Below are 16,933 nucleotides of genomic sequence, written 5' to 3' on the forward strand. Positions count from 1 at the left end.
CGGGGATAACCTAGATAGGGCGGCAGGTACGGATTACAAGACCGACGCGGGTACTTCAAATGGACTTGCTTAGCTGCTTGGTTACATTAGGTATATGTGTATTAGGGTATTAGGTACGAAGATTATGTACAGAAAGGACAATCCATGGACATGGATGGACATCATCAGAGGAGAAAGAGGGGGGGAAAAACCACAGATACGAATGTACATACATCCATAATGATGTACCCTTGTGCTACATAAGTACTTGGGTACTTCTACGGTAAGCTAGCGTAACCCAAAGTTTTTCCCTTCCATGGGGGATCCCTTGAGAGTGGTTTCCATGAATTCAGTTCTTGGATCGCCCACTCGCAGCCGCATTCTTCGCCGCATGCCTCTTCCTTCTTAGTCCGTTAACCTCTTAAGTACCTAGGTAGCAAGTGGAGCACTATTCGTACGATATCCATCCCCAGACTTATCCCTCAATTGGACTTCCACCCTTCAATTTCTACTACTACCACCATCACTATACCTATGGGGCCTACTACTATGGCTGCTACTAACAGGTACCAAGGCCTAACCTAACCCAAGGGCTACGTTAATCAATCCATCAATCAATCATTCAATGGGTTACTCGGTTGTTGCCTACCATTTTCCACCTTCCTTTTTTCTTTTTCTTCGAAATTTATCTCTCCATTCTTCTTCGAAGTTACATACATTTGAAATATACATATACATTCTACCTACAATTACACTACACTACAGACTGCGTACATAGATACTAGATCCATACACAACCAATCCGTAGAATGGATAAGGTCGCCGCGTTTATTCTTTGAAATCTTTAGTCTCATTCCTCTCTCTCCATCTTCCACCCCTGGTTCCTCTTACAATATTTTTTCTTCTTCTCCCGCTTTCTAAAAAAGAGCCTGTTCTCCACCACCCAATAACACTCTCACTTACTGCTCCCATAAAACGACATGACGGAAGAGGCATTGTTTCTGACCTGAAATTTTCCTGTCAGGATCCCTTCTGGATTACGGGACCCCTGCAATCTTGTCCAAGCAGAAAGCTTATAAAACCCCCCTGGTCGTTATTAAATGCGGGTTTACCTTTCGGACCTGCCTATCACACGGCGCAATCTGGCAATTCTACTGATCCGATCCCATCGGGTTACCAGTGCTAAATCCAAGGACCAGTACGACTTGTCTGGTCCTATCTGTCTAAGTGTAGCCTAGCCTCAGCCAGCCAGCCAGCAAGTCTTAGCCTATACCAGTCTTGGGTCTACGTACCATTAGAACCCCATCCCACATCCTAATACCACCGCCAATCACCAATACGCACTACAGAAGAAAAAAAAGAGTAGAGACGAGGTGTGTGTAGTGTGAGTGGGCTACCTAGTTACATATAGTTAGGCGGGTGAGAAGAAGTGAGAACAGGGAGAAACAAGACCATACAGAGAGAGCGAGAGAGACTAGAGAAGTACTAAAAAAGACCGACAAGAAGAGGAGGCTCCGCAGCATCTCTCCCCCGCCTTACATTATTTTGCGCCAAAACCTTACCTACCTACTTTTCTTGCCCACCTTGCCCTTCTTGGCCTTTGACCCTTGACCTGCCTTACCACGACGTTACCACGCAGATACCACCAGACATTAGACACCAAAAGAGAGAGAGAGAAAGCGAAAGAGAAGCAACCACCATCAACATACAATCCCGTACCACACCCCCAAACTACCTAGCATATTCCCAGCATTCCTAGCATAATTATTTTGAAAGTTGAATCTTCGGCGGTCACGAGGGAATACCTTGTTTGAGTCCTTGGCAGCAACTTCCAAAATCCAAGAAATCCACATTTTACAACTCTTACAACCTTACTCTACCTTTTACTTCGAAGCTAACCTACCCTAGGTAGTCTCTTAGTCTATCTTCTGTGGCCCTTGTCCCTCTTTCCCCCCCAATCCATCATCCCCCATCTAAGCGTATCCAAGAACCCAAGACACACTTGCCGTATAGCCATTGTCACCACCGTACCGTACCTGACCTACCTGGACCTACCTTCCTGTCGTCTAACCCTGAAATCCATCATTAACCGCATCCTTCCTACTACTCCAAGGTCTGATTCTAGCCGACCCCTTCCGTTCCTTATTCCCACCCCAAACCTTTTTTCCCCTGGCCTTCTTTTTAAATCTATTTTTTTTATTCTTCTCATTCTCCTCCCCCCTCCCCTCCCTCCGAATCTTTCGCCAACCTTGTGCCATTCTAGCCAGGGAATACCTCGGATCCTGAGCTAGATAGCGTGCGCGCGATCACCACCCCGTATTCCCAAGCGATAGGGTCTAAGTACCCACCAATCCGCGTTGCGGCTCCTTGCGGCGGAACGACACCAGTGCGCGCTGTGTCACTTCTACTACCTATTACTTTCTCACGGTTGAGTCCTTGTTACTTGCTTGCTTGCTTCGTCTAGTCCAATTTGGGTAGACTGTTCTGTCTTGCGCTTGAAGTTATATCTCACAAATCTTCACACATTAAATTCACTTACATGCGAATGGGAGGGTCGCTGCGACTTCGAATCCGTTGAGCACAAATCAACGTCGGCGCAATCAATTCCGTCTTCGCATAACAGCAACGCGGCAAAACGTCCTCTTGGCTTTCTGATGATGACTTGAGTCGACCAATGCGTGAGTAATGGTTATTCCATGCTAGAGAGTGAAAGCATGACTACGACCGTCGGTTCAGCCTTCGCTCACGACCCTTCAGCTAGCGACGTGTACGACCCGGATGACGTTTTGCCCCAGAATAGTCCCTTGATGAAAGCTTACCGCCCCAAACTTGAACCGTCGCCCTCACCCGAGGCTGTACCTCTTCCAAAAGTCAGTCTTTCTCCTCGTTCCGGTCGAAGCTCTTCTAATCGTCGACAAAAGATTCGCCCGAGCCTCGGCGATGCCGTCTTGATCCACTATCTCGACGGTGGAAAGCGCCCGGATATAGTAGCCGAGGCATGGGAGAACCCCATCCAGCGTTGCAATAACGACGACGACGACGACGACGCTCAAAGTAAGGGGGACACGGAAGAGACAGTCGATGGGTCGGGGGACGAGGAGGATATTAGGAGCAACGAGATGTCCCCCGTTCCCGGACTGCGTCATACCAAACGCGCCGCCGAGGCATCGAGGCCTATAGATCTGCAAGCTCTCGCGACAAATGCCTTTGGCATGTTGAATGCGCAGACAGCGAGAACAGTTGATGTAGACAGCCCGCAAAGTTCCGATGACGACTCCAGAATCCCGCAAAGAGAGGCGCAGGCTCAGGGTATAAGAATAGATAATTCGCGAGAGGATGTTACAATGAAGGATGCAAACAGGCCTGTTCTTGCTGCACCTCCTATATCTCCTTACACTTCACAGGGTCCTCAGGATATATATTCTCCCCAGAAGTATACGCCCGGCCAAGTCCTGATGCATCCGACGGTTATGTCGCCTCCTGGTCCTAGTCTAAGTTCTCCTACCAGCCATGGGGAATTACCCCCGATCCAGGAAAGTTCACCGAAATCTGATACGACTAACCACGATCCGCTACCGTCCATAAGGTCCACGCTGTTAGATCAGTTAACGGGACATACAAAGGAGTTACCGATGCACAACAGGCCGCCTCAGTATCCCCATTCTCCCCCAGGAGGTCAACCCCGTATCAGTGGAATTCCCGGGAGTCACGCTTCGCCTCCGATATCTCCGAATGATATGTATCGCCAAGGTATACCCCCTTCTCCAGCCCACACGATTCCTCCGGCCATGAGTCCATCTTATTACTACTCGAATAACGGCAATGCAAACCACCATCGGCCAGGTGATTACAGTAGTGGTAGTAATACGGATAACACGCCAAGCGTTGAGGCTTCAACACCGGCCACTTCGATTACGGAACGGATGAGCATCGACAATATGACAAATCCGCCAGTTGGGGCGTTCGTTTGCACGGTTTCAGGTTGCAATGCGCCTCCATTCCAGACGCAATATCTGCTCAATTCTCATGCGAATGTACATTCCTCTGCGCGTCCGCATTACTGTTCCGTGAAGGGGTGCCCGCGAAGCGAAGGTGGGAAAGGCTTTAAGCGTAAGAACGAGATGATCCGTCATGGACTTGTCCATGATTCGCCTGGGTACGTGTGTCCGTTCTGTCCAGATCGGGAGCACAAGTACCCAAGGCCGGATAATCTACAAAGGTAAGATATCTTCTAGAGCTAATAAAACCGAATGGTAGGATCTAATTTAGATATAGACATGTACGGGTTCATCATGTCGATAAAGATAAGGATGATCCGATGCTTCGCGACGTTCTTTCGCAACGCCCAGATGGACCTAATCGAGGGCGAAGACGTCGAGGCGGCCCGTGAGGGTCTTTGGAGGAACGATTGACGAAAAACGAAAAGAACGCGAGGAATGATTGCTTCCGATGCTATGACATATTGCCTTTCGAGTTTAGATGTACATATGGAGCTGATGATATCCCGGGGGGCGGCTGGTTCTGAAGCTCGGGCGCCCATTGCGGTGTCGTTGAACATTGGTTTGGGGGGATAGGCTTTTACGAATCATACCTCAAACGGTATGGGAGTTGGCGTTTTAGGCGTAGCCAATTATACCACGGAGGGGAGCGCTTATTTGTTGGTCCTTTTTTCCTCGTTTACTTTTTTTTACTTTTCTTTTTTTCTTGGCTACTCTGTCCGATTGCTCTGTACTCATTCGCTTATTTCCCCTCCATCGTCCGAATTTTGGAGGTGCGCGGGGCTTTTAGGGAAGTCTATCGTGATACAACGCACCACTTTATTCATGAGGGGTCGGTGTTATATCATATGGAGCTAACTAACCCGGCGAGAAGAGAATATTGGATATCCGACTTACGCCAAAATTTTATTTTGTTTATTCATGTTCATAGTTCGAAAGAGAGATTCACAACATATAGGTGAAGGAGTGGTGGATGGATGTTAGCTAGAAAAACTTCACGAACACAGCAACGGCGGCAACAACAATTTTAGCGGCAAGCATTTTTGCTCGTTACCTAGCGAGCTAATGATGGAGTTAGATGGTTTGAAGGGTAAAGTCTCGGGTGGACGACTAACTATCGACATTCGAGGCAGAAGCAAATATTCGTATATGGAAACAACTACAGCGCGGCTATGTTACTTAGGTACCTACATAGGTAGCTATACCTACATTGCGCAAAGAGACGAACAAATGAGAAATATATTCATCTACTCCACACTTTGACCCATATTCCTGCGACTTGCTTTGAATAATCTTGATTTCGCACTAGGTAATCGTAGCTAGCTAGCTAGCTATAGTCTGCCGGCGGGTAAAGTAGATCTTACATGAGCTGATATGTTTCAGCTCACTAAGCAACCCGCAACCCCCTTTTCATTTCCTCTTTTTGTAAACTTTGATGCATAGACTCGTTATAGTGGGAGTGGGTTTACTCATCGCCCCATATTCCCTTCGTGACGGCATATCCGTTCATCATTCGATTTTTACGCCCTTACCATGCAACAAGTAATTTCAGGCAGGTAACAAGGTTATCAGCTAGCTAGTCACTCAGCCAGCCACATCCGCCGATCAATCCACCGTCTCCCAAACCCCAACATGTACCGGACCCTCACTTAATACCTCAACGCGCAGGCCATCGCCGCCGTTCATCGATAATGCCTGTTGTTGATATGCCCCTGGTTGTTCGACAACAAGCCATAACCCAGTCTGGCTGAAGCGGGGGTCGATATCGAATTCCCCCGTTCGTAAACCGTTAACGCCTACTTCTCTGAACTCGGGGCCGCCGGCGGTGGCATGACTGTTATTGCGGGTGTTGCTTTGATTGGGGTTGTGGTCGTCGTGATCTGTGCATGCGAGGAAGGTTCGATTAGGTCCGGTACCGTATTCGACGCTTACGCGGGCAATTGGGCGGGAGCGTGGCGTGGTAGTTCCACCTCCTCCGCTTCTACTCGCACCACTGCTACCACCAATCGTAGGCATAATAGATGAAATAGCAGTAACGACAATCCTAGCACGCGTTAACCTCGGCGCCGAAACACCCACACGCCATTTCCTCTTTTCGCGCCCCTCGGCCCCCGACGGTAGGTCCGGTAATCGTGTGCGCAGCTGACCAGCTGCGTCGGGCGGGACTAGGGTCACTGCACACGGCGTATCCGAACCCACGCGTAGCACAAAGTCTGCTAGGCATCCTGGATCGAAAGTCGAGCATACGACGGTGTATGTACCGGCGTCGACAGATGCAGTTTCCGCGAGAGCGCATCCGCGGCGGTAATCGCCGGATGCGACGACGATGTCTCGGTTCCCTACGCCCCCGGGGACGCGACGGCCTCCTGCCCATACTAGTGCGACGTGGATGGGTAGGTCTTCTCTCGCTGTGCATAGGAGGAGGGATAAAGGCCCGGTGCGTGGTAGTGTGAGGTTGTATTGTGGGTTCTGTACGTAATCTGGAGAGGCAGAGTTACCGCCGGCAGTGCGGCGTGTCCAGCTACCCTTTATTCCTGTGTAATGACGTAAAGCAGGTTGGGCCGGGGCGACGGTTAAGGGACCGCGGGAGAAGAAGGATAGCGTAAGGGAATACTTCGGTAGAGGCAGATCTTGCGCCGCGACGACAATAGTATATGAGACGCCAGCACGGGCTTCGAAGGGTGCGAGGGTCTGCGGTGAATCTACAAAGGCACCGCGGTAAACTGGGTTGGCGCCAAGTTGTACGCGCTTGTCGCCAGCAAATATGTATATGCTCATGAAACCGAGCTTGCCGGAGACTTCGGCTAGAGTGGGAGAAGTAGAAGATGAAGAAGTGGGTGAAGAGATAGAGAGCGAGTCAAGCGCATCGGCGGCACCGTGTCGACGCATGATGCCAAGTTCGTCATCTTGAAAATGCCGACTTAATAAAATCCAAGTGCTCCCGTCGGCAGTCGCGGTCATAGAATACTGCGGGTTGTGGGCAAAGGACTCGGCGATAACGGGGTCCGGGATTTGCCATACAAAATGGTGGTCTTGGCGGTGGGTAAAAAGATTTGGATTCCAGTTCAGGTACAACGATTCGAAATTTTGCGTCACGTCATCGAAGCTCATCCAAAATGAGCCAGGTTTCAATTTAATTGGGTGGTCTTCGGTCGCATGTGGCGACGATGATGATGTTACTACTTCGGAGGATCCGACACCTTTCCAAGTGAGGCCATTGCACCAAGGGTTTTTAACAAGCAGCCTCCTGTTTCCTGATGTCTCAGACATGTCAAGTACAGCGTAGTCATGCTCACCTGCCAAACCCAAAGTTTCTTCCTCACCCGGAGAAAGGCGTCCTGTCCCTAGAGTAATGACTACGTCGCCGTAATCATAGGCTTTCTTGACTCGCGTCCATGTGCGATCCCAATCCAAGTCGTCGCTCTGCAGAAAAAGCTGCTGTGGTATCCAACCCGTGATTGCGCAAAGGTCGGTGCCGGAGTTACTCCCCGGGAAGTCATAGCCACCACGGACTTTGAGATACGCCTTCTCCATCAACGCGGGCCAGATGAGCCCCGGATTTTGGCGGTCGACAACATAAAGAGTGCGGTCCGTTGAGGATGAGGGAAGTCGGTCATCAATGATGACTTTTCGGAAGCATCCGTTGAAGAACATTCGGAATACATATTTCCCACTAGTAGAGACTTTCGGCTGCCCGGTCTCCGAGTCCGTGGGGAACATGAGCGCTGGTAGAATCGATTTGGCACCTGGTCGTAGGTGGCGCATGCAAGCGCAGAGGCTGGCTACGACTGAACAGTCCGTCGTTATGTCTTGAACTAGATCATAGTCGTGCTGAACCTCCATCAAGAACTCATGACCTTGACCACTAGGAATAGGCGAGGCCCCCTGGGCCAGGATCTCCAGGGGCCGTTTCCAGCCCGAGAAAACAGACTTCTGCCGCGCGGATAGGGAGAATTCCGAAGTATCACCGAACGGATCGCCGCTGAACTCCCTGGAGTCCGGATCAGATTCCCATGGCGGAAAGACACTCCCGTGTAGCCGAGAGCTACGGAGAAGGATGGTTTGTTCACTTGTGGGTAGTGAGCGGCCTTGCTGTGGTATCTGTAGACGTTTTTCAACAGCGACGACACCGCTACCGGCAGGTCTTGATTTGAGGCTTTCAGCCTTTGAGATTAGGGACTGGCACTTTCTCGACAAGCGACGCTTTTCCTCTTGATTAGAGGCTGCCTGTGCCGCCTTCATGTATAGCTCTGCTGCTGCTATGGTATAGTCAAGTGCTTCTTTGCCATGGGCTTTGGAGGCTAGTGCCTCTTTTTCCTAGATATGGCATGTCAGCCTTGTAGGTGATTACCGGATTATTGGTTAATAGTGAAATATTTACCTTTGCTTTTGCTTCCATGGTGGGCGATATTGTTGATTTATTATAGCATCGAAACTTTGAGATACCCACATTCACTATATAGCGAAAAGATTAAAGGGGTAATGTCCAATGGCACAAATGAAAGATCCACGTCAGCTAGAACTGGCAAACAATGACAACACCATGTCCCTGGGACAATCAGTTGACCCGTTACGGGATCACAAACGAAGAAGATGATTATAAGATGAATATTCGAAATTTGTTGAACGGAAAGTGTTAGGTTGGTGTCGAATATGGCACCATCACAACGAAAATGGCTAGCCTAACTCAGGAAGACAGCCCATCGTATAAATGTCAATGCGTATGACAGATGAACGATGTATGCGTGTTCGAAGGAAATAACGTAAAATGTAGTTTAAGATGTATATCATTCACTTAGATATTCGGATTATCTGAGAAATGAGAGAAAGTTAGGCACCTACCGCTGCCCGGGGTTGGGAACATGTTTCCTCGTGACTTTCCGGCGTGGTGGTTTACGAACTTGGGGAGTTTGGATTCGGTCAGTTGCCAGCTGCGCAACTTGGTCGATTAACCCTTGCCAAGCCCGCCAAGCCTGGCTTATCGAGATAAGATGGATATCTCGGATAACGTACCTTACATAATGGATTTGAGCTTAACCGGATTAACAAGGCCCCGCTAATAGCAGCATTAATGATTACATAACCAATACCCGCCCCGCATTTGATGGCTTATTGATTCGTGCGCATTCTTAGTTGCCGATAGAGGTGGAACAGCCCATAATGGCCGAGGTTCATAGTTCATGAGCAGCTTTTAAACTCGGCTTTGCGGTCCCCAGTTGCCCCGATTTTCGCATTATCGGAAAGAAAGCACGACGTCAGGGTAGCTTCATTGTTTTCTGACAGCTTTAGGGGATTTTAGATCCCTTCCTTCGTCAATTCAACCCTTTTTATACAGAATTCACTTCTCTCACCAGAAATGTATACAGTTATTCGAAGTGCATTCCCCATTCTGTGCCGCGGTAGCAATTAAAGTGTTCGAGTGCCCTTTTTAACCATTCGCCTTTATCCGCGAATCTAGGTAGTTCAGCTTGTCGCCTTTGACCTATCAATTGCGCTGCGATCTCTTGTCCTTAAACGTGGTGGCTTCATCTACCAACGCATCTTCCGAGTGCGACTTTTCGAGTAAAACGAATATACCCTTTTGTTTGTAGGAAATAGGATTCTGTCGCCATGGGCGTGCAATCGAAACCTGCGCCTCTACCGTCGTGGGGATATGCTGTAGCTGGTTCCACGGGTGCTGTCTTAGCTAATGCCCTGGTATACCCTCTAGATATGTAAGTCAACTGAGCGTTTAATCGACTATTCCTGGGGATTGCGGTGCATTGGAGCTAATACTTGTTCGCTCTTGACAGAGTTAAAACACGATTGCAAGTTCAAGTTAGACGGAAACCCGAAGACGCTAGCGAACACAGCGACCCTCATTATACCTCGACGTGGGATGCTATAACGAAGATTGTCGCTGCAGATGGAGTCCAAGGGTTATATGCGGGTATAAATGGCGCCCTGTTGGGTGTTGCTTCTACCAACTTCGCCTACTTTTACTGGTACTCGATCGTGCGAGAATTATACTTCAAGTCGCAGAAAACTCCCGGGCCGCCCTCTACGGCAATCGAATTGATCCTTGGTGCGATTGCGGGTGCCGTTGCTCAATTATGCACAATTCCGGTGGCCGTGGTTACGACAAGACAACAGACACAGAGCAAGGCGGATAGGAAGGGTCTCCTAGATACAGCCCGCGAGGTCATCCACAGCGAGGATGGTGTATTTGGTCTTTGGAGAGGACTTAAGGCTAGTTTGGTTCTGGTCGTTAACCCTGCTATCACATACGGCGCATATGAAAGGTTAAAGACCACATTCTTCCCCGGAAAGACTCGTCTGACTGCGGGGGAAGCTTTTCGTGAGTTGCCCTGGCTGTTGCGTGTGTGGAAATAAGCTAATCATTGCTCTTAGTGCTCGGTGCCACGTCGAAAGCATTAGCTACCATTGCTACGCAGCCCCTAATAGTCGCTAAGGTCGGGTTGCAATCGAAGCCCCCACCCCAACGTCAGGGAAAGCCATTCAAAGGTTTTATCGAAGTGATGCAATTCATCGTTAAGCACGAAGGCTTGTGGAGTCTTTTCAAGGGCATTGGCCCCCAAATTATCAAGGGTTTCCTGGTACAGGGAATCCTCATGATGACTAAGGAACGGTACGTCTGGGATAAACGATACTTCGAGTATGAATATCGATTTGCTAATTTCGTTGCAGAATGGAGTTCCTGTTCATCCTCTTATTTAGATACGTCCGTAAGCTTCGGTCGGAACATCTCGCTAAGGCGGCCGAACTAGCTTCCAAGGCGAAGCTTCCCATCCCTATTACATCCAAGTAAACTGTCTTCTAGAGGTCATTTACTACACAGGTAACTCACGATTACCTCGGCCGGGGGGTTATAAATTTAGGGATAGATATACGTGAGTGTTAGACAGGGATGGTGCGTTTATATCGTGATTTGAGAGTTTGGAGTCCGGACATAATTGGTACGAGGGCAATAGAATATCTTGAAGAGAAATTCTAGAGTATATACTACGGCCATGAATATTTTTATAAGGATTGATGTAGCTCGTATCAAATATTAAGAGTTTCGAAGAAAATCAATTCTGATTGTTGAGAAATGTTTGTGACATGGTCAGCTGACAACAGTTGCCTACCAGTCTTATCCTAAAGCCCCGCTTTCTAAAAAGCCACGGTAAAAAGTGATGTGGCTTGACCCCTCTCGCTTAATTTTCTGCCCACAACTGGTAATACCAAACGCACCAAGGAACTCTCAACTTTTCCCATTGACAGCATCAACCTTCGTCGACTTCCGTGTTCTCCAAACCGATCAACACAAATTTAGTCGCAATGGCGAGTATGTTATATCATCTATGCCAGTTAATTAAATGAATTGTCTGCTTACATTTCAATTTATAGAATCCAAGAACTCGTCCCAGCACAACCAGTCGCGCAAGGCTCACCGTAATGGGTATGTCAATTTTCGAACCGAATCGACAAATCTCCAGACGAAGCAATCCCCTCCACACTCCGAACAGTGACTAATAGATTGGCGATTTATAGTATCAAGAAGCCCAAGACCAACCGATACCCGTCTCTAAAGGGAACCGACCCCAAGTTCCGAAGAAACCACAGACATGCCCTACACGGCACCATGCGAGCCCTGGTACGTCCATTGGCTCACAGCGGGCGCATCGATTCATTGCCTGCTCTGTGTCAACGATATATACTAATAATTAATACAGAAGGAGCTGAAGGAGGGCAAGCGAGAGACGGCATGAGGTGGTAGATTTTGGTTTCCGAGACAACGACATTGCGAATGCGCATCAGGGCAAAAACTGGGGGGTTATTGAGGCATGATCATGGAGTCAAGGTTTCGCATTTGCTGCTGCTTGTATCCAGGCACGATCTTCTACGGTGAAGATATGATGAGGTAACCAAATGAGTTACATGTCTCAGTCACCAACCAATATCCTGCGCCCTTCCGATATTTGTCTTTCTTCGTCTTGACTCGTCGTGCCCGAGCCGGTCGTAGGTTTGCTAATAATTGTGATTCCCGTGACAAAACAAAAACGGCATATGTGTGTACAGCTCTAGGCCATTTCTCCATGCCTATTTGCTGAAGGATGTTTCTTCTCGTGCCGAGATCGGTTCGCCCGTCTATTACCAAACACTTGTGCTTCAATGTTGCCCTAAGGCAAGAGTGCATGGAGGCTAGGCAACATTTCTATTTCCAATTTTTATTTTGATATTGAATCCATCGTCTTTTTACGCTATGATATGTGATAGATCTACGGTGTGGATTCAGTTATGTAGGTTGTTAATTATACCGTTCGGTGATACCCCTAATGAGATCGACACTGGGAGAGATCTAACTTTTCGACAAAATCTGGTGTTTTCCACTATTCGAGGTATTATATGAAACTCGATTCATCTCATGATTTACTGAAAGTCGTAAATCATCTGTCGACTCAAGCTTGAAACGGTACAATCTACGTCTCACGTGACGTTTAATTCGGAATATCTTCTATAACTCCTATGATACGTTAGAAAAATGCCCCTGTTACTCCTGAAGGAAATAAATTAGGACACAGACGCGTTCCTGATGTGACTTCGTGGATTTGCTGCCGCTCCGGAATTTCTATTAATGTCGATTATTGAATGGACGGAAAGAGAGTGGATGATCGCGACCCCCAGTCGACGTTTAGGACGTTTCGAATTATTCTAGTTGCACTAATTGGCGTACCTATGCGTACCTATACGAGGCAGAGACACCCGAAATATGTCCTTCAGGGGCTAGACTCCAGGCTTTCGGCCCCTAAAAAGACTTGTCGCAGCTGCTAAGGAATTGGCTAACCAGGCTGCTAAGGTACCCACGTTGTACTGTACTGCCTGTCGCGCATTTAGATTGAAGCTTAGCGCTGAGCCATCCAGATGCATGCAAGTTCGTTACTTCCTGCTTCAAGGCTCATACTGGGTGCGACAGGGCAAAAAGGTTATGAATACCCAAAATAGAGGTACTTGAATGGGACCCTTTATTAAAGTAATTTTGAGTATGTTTTGTAAATGAGAGGTACATCATAGAAAGCTATACAAAAGTACCCAAGTTAATTGTAGGCAGGTGGTGTCCATTAAAAAGGTTACAGTGCTCGGGTTTTTCTGGTTGGACGTTTCCCGCTGCAGCTTCTGCAGACTGCAGCCCTTTGTGTCCAGGGTGTTTCCGAAAGAGTTTACCGTTTCCACTCTCCAGCCTCTGTGCCCGAGTCTTTTGCTCCAGCCAAATTCTCTACGGCTTCCTTTTTTTTTCTTCTTCCTTCACATCCTATTCCTCAGCAGCTCGAGGGTAGCCCTGCCGATGGTTTCTTTCTTTTTGGCCTTGGAGTAGAAGTCGACCTGAGTGTTATTATTGGTAAGTTTTCCCTTGTTTCTACACCCGTATTTTCTCTGTTACATTTGAGTGGTTCCCTCGCATTTGACCGTATCTGGATTGAATCCCTCGACACACGACGACTATTCATGGAAATTCGATGTCAGTCAATGATGGTCAGATTTGTCCAACAGGACCGTTAGTGCCCACTGTGCCGTTAGGACTTCATTGGTTGTCAACTAAAACTACAATATTTTTTTTTATATCTATGTCAAACTTGGTCCACATCCCCGAATTTGAATCATTTGCTAGACATCTATTACTATATACCCCCTAAGTTAACAAATATGTCTGGGTCTTTTGCAACCAACAATCACAATCTTTACTAACCTACTTTTTTCGTTTCGCAGTCACTTATCTAATATTCTGCATTACCAATAATCACTTCATTCCCAACTGCCTCCTTTCAAAGACTCCTTTGAGGTCAGCAGGCTACTGCAGGAGTTCTCGAGAGAAAGAATAGGTATTCTGCCATCGTTCTCTGCTAGAGAGTTGATCTCGAGCCTTGCAAAAAGTCAATCATAATACAATATTTTACGCATACGGAAAGCTACCGCACCACACTTCCCGTTGGATTCATTCGTCGACAATCTACCTCCTATCCGTTTCTTCGCCCCTGAAAAGTGTCACGAGCTGACTACGCAATAACCCACGGGTACTTTTTAACAGCAAAAAACGGCAGCGCTAGCGCCGATATTGTCACTTGTCAAGTTTTACAGTTCCGACATCATAGTCATAACCGCACCGACTGGGCACCTTAAGAAGTCGACACATCACTGTTTTGTCGTGCTCATCTTGTTATATTCGACATCTGTCCAGATTTTTCAGAAAGTCCGAAGATACCTAGGATTACGACACCACATGTCATAGGACTTCGATCGCCCCTCCTACACATCCCGCTAAGACTTCTAGATTTGTTTCACCTGCTCAGCCCCGCGACAATACCATAATTCGCTCTCCACGTTGTCTCAGTCTTGCATTTTGCAATCGCCAAAATTTATATAACAACTTAAAGAAGACAATACGTTTCTAGTGTCCGAAGAAACAAACCGCCGCAATCATGAACCGAAACAGTACCCCCGAAGCATCGACTGCTTCGTCCCTGCGTCCGCCGTCTTCACGACCCGTTGCGAACAATAACCACCACCTTCGTGCATCTGCTGACATGGCTGCTCTCGCTGGACCCGCAACCTCAAACCGCATTCGTCCTTCCTCGGATTTCTACGGTCAACAGGGCCAGAGTCAAGGCGGTGCCGATTCGGACCCACAAGACAAAGTCACTCAACAGTGGATTGCTGATATTGATCAGTATGAGACTACATTGGAGGAAATGGCTGCAGCTACACTAGATCAGGATTTCAAGGACGAGCTCAGTGCTATAGAACAGTGGTTTCGAGTCTTGTCCGAGGCTGAACGTACCGCTGCCTTATACGCCTTGCTTCAGCAGACCACCCAGGTCCAAATTCGCTTCTTTATCCAGGTACTCCAGCAGATGGGTAAGAACCATCCTATGTCCGGTGTTCTATCACCTGCAAACTTTGACAAGGGTATGTCTGAATATTGTCCTTTGATTTATATATATTGCGACTAACCCGTACCTTGTTTGCAGATCCCATGTCGAACCGTCTGAGCGATGCCATGAACAAGTTGAATGTTGGGTCGGCTAGGAACTCCCTCACGCAACCACAGGCATCGGCTAAGAGGCACTCGGGACTCGACCCGTCGACCATCAACGCCATGTTCCCCGATGCCGCTGCTGCTATTGCTACCGAAAAGGCCAAGTTCACTCAACAAACTGGAAACCAGCCTCCGTCGAACCGCAATAGCACCGCTGTCGATGTACGTAGCCCCTTGGCCGCACCATCAATTTCTGCACCATCTGAAGGACTCGACTCGAACTCACAGAATCCGGCATCGCCATGGGGTAATAACCATGACCAAAATGCCTCGCGACCCAAATCATCCTCGGGGCAGACTCCGATGGGACAATTTGTTCAACCCCCACCTTCTGCGGGCTTGAGGTCTCCTCGCCCCCAACTAGGTGGCAACAACACCATCCAGACGACTTCGCTCAATGCTCCGGACAAATCTGCTTCTGATCTGCCCTTGCTCTCGCCGTATACCGCTGGAAGTGGAAACTGGGCTTCGATGGTAAACACTCCTATGGTTCCTACATTCACTGGAAATGGTCCCAACCAGGCAGACATGGTCGCCAACGCCACTGCTATGAAGCTTGCGGCATTATCTACGGTTAACAATCGTTTCGCTCTTGATGATGTGCGCAAGTATCGGCGAGCCCGTTCCAATGACGCGCCTGGTCAAGGCCAGAGCGCTCTCTCTACTGGTCCTCAAATTCCCAACATTCCCGGTGCTAATATTGTTATGGTCAACGAGCATGGACAAGTGTTAAATAGAGACCAGATGCTTGCTCTACAGAATCAGCAGGCAATGGGTGGGTTTGCGGCTCATCGCTCTCGTCCGAATTCTCCGGGTATAGCAATGCAGACAGGTTTTGGCCAAGTGCCTTTTGCTTCGCCCCAGAACAACGGTTTCTTGAGTGCCTACGATGGTGCACAAAACCCTCTATTGAACAATGGTCTTGGCGCTATTAACATGGGTCAACTTGGTGTAGGTGTTCCCGAAGGTTACTTGTCTGATCACTCGGATCTGGTTCGCGGTCGATCGCCACGTGGACGTCGCGGCACCTCGAAGCCTCCTGAGGATCCCACCGACCCCACTCTCCTACAAGATATTCCAGCTTGGCTACGAAGTCTCCGACTACACAAGTACACGGATAATCTGAAAGATATGAAGTGGACGGAGCTCGTTGAGCTCGACGACAAAGCTCTAGAAGAGCGTGGCGTCAATGCTCTGGGAGCACGTAGAAAGATGCTAAAGGTCTTCGACCAGGTCAAGGGTAATTATTCCCATTATCCATACGTCCAATATGGAAATATACTAACACTTTTACAGAGGCCAAGGCAGATGGCAAGCTGGGCTAGCCGTTGCAACGTAATAATGAACATATGAGCCCACTGAGTAACAATTTGGAAAATAAAAAAGGCGAGTATATGGGGGGTCTGAAGAGTTTTCAATCTAGCGAATACCCGTTGAGGAGCGAAATTTATCCTCAGCGGGAGTACTAATACGGTCTATATGGACTCAGGGAGAATGATCTACTTTGCACATCCAGAGACGGATTTGGAAGAGATTTAGCTTAGTTCATAACAGGATGTCCGTACCTAGGAAGTGAGTTACTCACAATATCTGAAGGCAAACGGGCCGGTTGTGTAACTTGTAGCTGTGTACAGAATATCGATATCAAAATATAAATATTATGAACGAGTCATACCATTTCTATAACTATCTATTTGATTTTATCTTCTTGAAATGAGCAATACTCCTTCTAGGGAGGGACCATATAAACATGCATTTATCGTAGATTTACTAAACCCTTCTATTGAATAATTGCACTTGAACGCATAAGTGTAATTGTAACTACCCGGTTAGTTTCATCAAACGATGGGGCTTGCCACAGTCCTGGGCTAATAGAACATGC

At 48.0% G+C, this 16,933-nt stretch overlaps 5 protein-coding genes across 5 annotated transcripts; 4 read left to right on the forward strand and 1 right to left on the reverse strand.

Moving 5' to 3' along the window:
• Positions 1 to 2,693: 2,693 nt before the first annotated feature.
• On the forward strand, positions 2,694 to 4,369 carry F4822DRAFT_433204 (uncharacterized protein; the record flags this gene model as incomplete). The annotated part of the gene is made up of 2 exons (XM_051461796.1): positions 2,694 to 4,198; positions 4,255 to 4,369. 2 exons carry the CDS (start codon positions 2,694 to 2,696, stop codon positions 4,367 to 4,369), a joined length of 1,620 nt encoding a protein of 539 aa, XP_051310435.1.
• Positions 4,370 to 5,227: 858 nt separating this feature from the next.
• Positions 5,228 to 8,878, reverse strand: F4822DRAFT_415858 (cysteine proteinase). Its single transcript, XM_051459278.1, has 2 exons — positions 8,359 to 8,878; positions 5,228 to 8,294 (listed from the first exon to the last, which is right to left on the reverse strand). The coding sequence occupies exons 1-2, from the start codon at positions 8,374 to 8,376 to the stop codon at positions 5,583 to 5,585; spliced, it is 2,730 nt and encodes a 909-aa protein (XP_051310436.1). The 5' UTR covers positions 8,377 to 8,878; the 3' UTR covers positions 5,228 to 5,582.
• Positions 8,879 to 9,125: 247 nt separating this feature from the next.
• Positions 9,126 to 11,068, forward strand: F4822DRAFT_415860 (mitochondrial carrier). Its single transcript, XM_051459279.1, has 4 exons — positions 9,126 to 9,691; positions 9,770 to 10,314; positions 10,368 to 10,605; positions 10,665 to 11,068. The coding sequence occupies exons 1-4, from the start codon at positions 9,588 to 9,590 to the stop codon at positions 10,783 to 10,785; spliced, it is 1,008 nt and encodes a 335-aa protein (XP_051310437.1). The 5' UTR covers positions 9,126 to 9,587; the 3' UTR covers positions 10,786 to 11,068.
• A 130-nt stretch (positions 11,069 to 11,198) lies between these two features.
• F4822DRAFT_415861 (ribosomal L29e protein family-domain-containing protein) lies at positions 11,199 to 12,226 on the forward strand. The gene is made up of 4 exons (XM_051459280.1): positions 11,199 to 11,304; positions 11,367 to 11,418; positions 11,511 to 11,613; positions 11,693 to 12,226. The coding sequence occupies exons 1-4, from the start codon at positions 11,298 to 11,300 to the stop codon at positions 11,726 to 11,728; spliced, it is 198 nt and encodes a 65-aa protein (XP_051310438.1). The 5' UTR covers positions 11,199 to 11,297; the 3' UTR covers positions 11,729 to 12,226.
• A 1,817-nt stretch (positions 12,227 to 14,043) lies between these two features.
• F4822DRAFT_369618 (protein VTS1) lies at positions 14,044 to 16,728 on the forward strand. Its single transcript, XM_051456246.1, has 2 exons — positions 14,044 to 14,921; positions 14,984 to 16,728. The coding sequence occupies exons 1-2, from the start codon at positions 14,435 to 14,437 to the stop codon at positions 16,402 to 16,404; spliced, it is 1,908 nt and encodes a 635-aa protein (XP_051310439.1). The 5' UTR covers positions 14,044 to 14,434; the 3' UTR covers positions 16,405 to 16,728.
• Positions 16,729 to 16,933: the final 205 nt, after the last annotated feature.

The sequence above is a fragment of the Hypoxylon trugodes genome (genome assembly GCF_022578975.1).
Source record: "Hypoxylon trugodes strain CBS 135444 unplaced genomic scaffold F4822scaffold_9, whole genome shotgun sequence".
NCBI classification, from domain to species: Eukaryota; Fungi; Ascomycota; class Sordariomycetes; order Xylariales; family Hypoxylaceae; genus Hypoxylon; species Hypoxylon trugodes.

Excerpts from the sequence above, each read along its gene's own strand:
- F4822DRAFT_415861 (XM_051459280.1), top strand. Across the intron at positions 11,419-11,510 it reads CGCAAGGCTCACCGTAATGG|TATCAAGAAGCCCAAGACCA; the intron begins GTATGTCAATTT and ends GGCGATTTATAG. Across the intron at positions 11,614-11,692 it reads ACGGCACCATGCGAGCCCTG|AAGGAGCTGAAGGAGGGCAA; the intron begins GTACGTCCATTG and ends TAATTAATACAG.
- F4822DRAFT_415860 (XM_051459279.1), top strand. The coding sequence starts at position 9,588 with ATGGGCGTGCAATCGAAACCTGCGCCTCTACCGTCGTGGGGATATGCT. Across the intron at positions 9,692-9,769 it reads CTGGTATACCCTCTAGATAT|AGTTAAAACACGATTGCAAG; the intron begins GTAAGTCAACTG and ends CGCTCTTGACAG. Across the intron at positions 10,315-10,367 it reads GACTGCGGGGGAAGCTTTTC|TGCTCGGTGCCACGTCGAAA; the intron begins GTGAGTTGCCCT and ends CATTGCTCTTAG.
- F4822DRAFT_369618 (XM_051456246.1), top strand. The coding sequence starts at position 14,435 with ATGAACCGAAACAGTACCCCCGAAGCATCGACTGCTTCGTCCCTGCGT. Across the intron at positions 14,922-14,983 it reads ACCTGCAAACTTTGACAAGG|ATCCCATGTCGAACCGTCTG; the intron begins GTATGTCTGAAT and ends CCTTGTTTGCAG.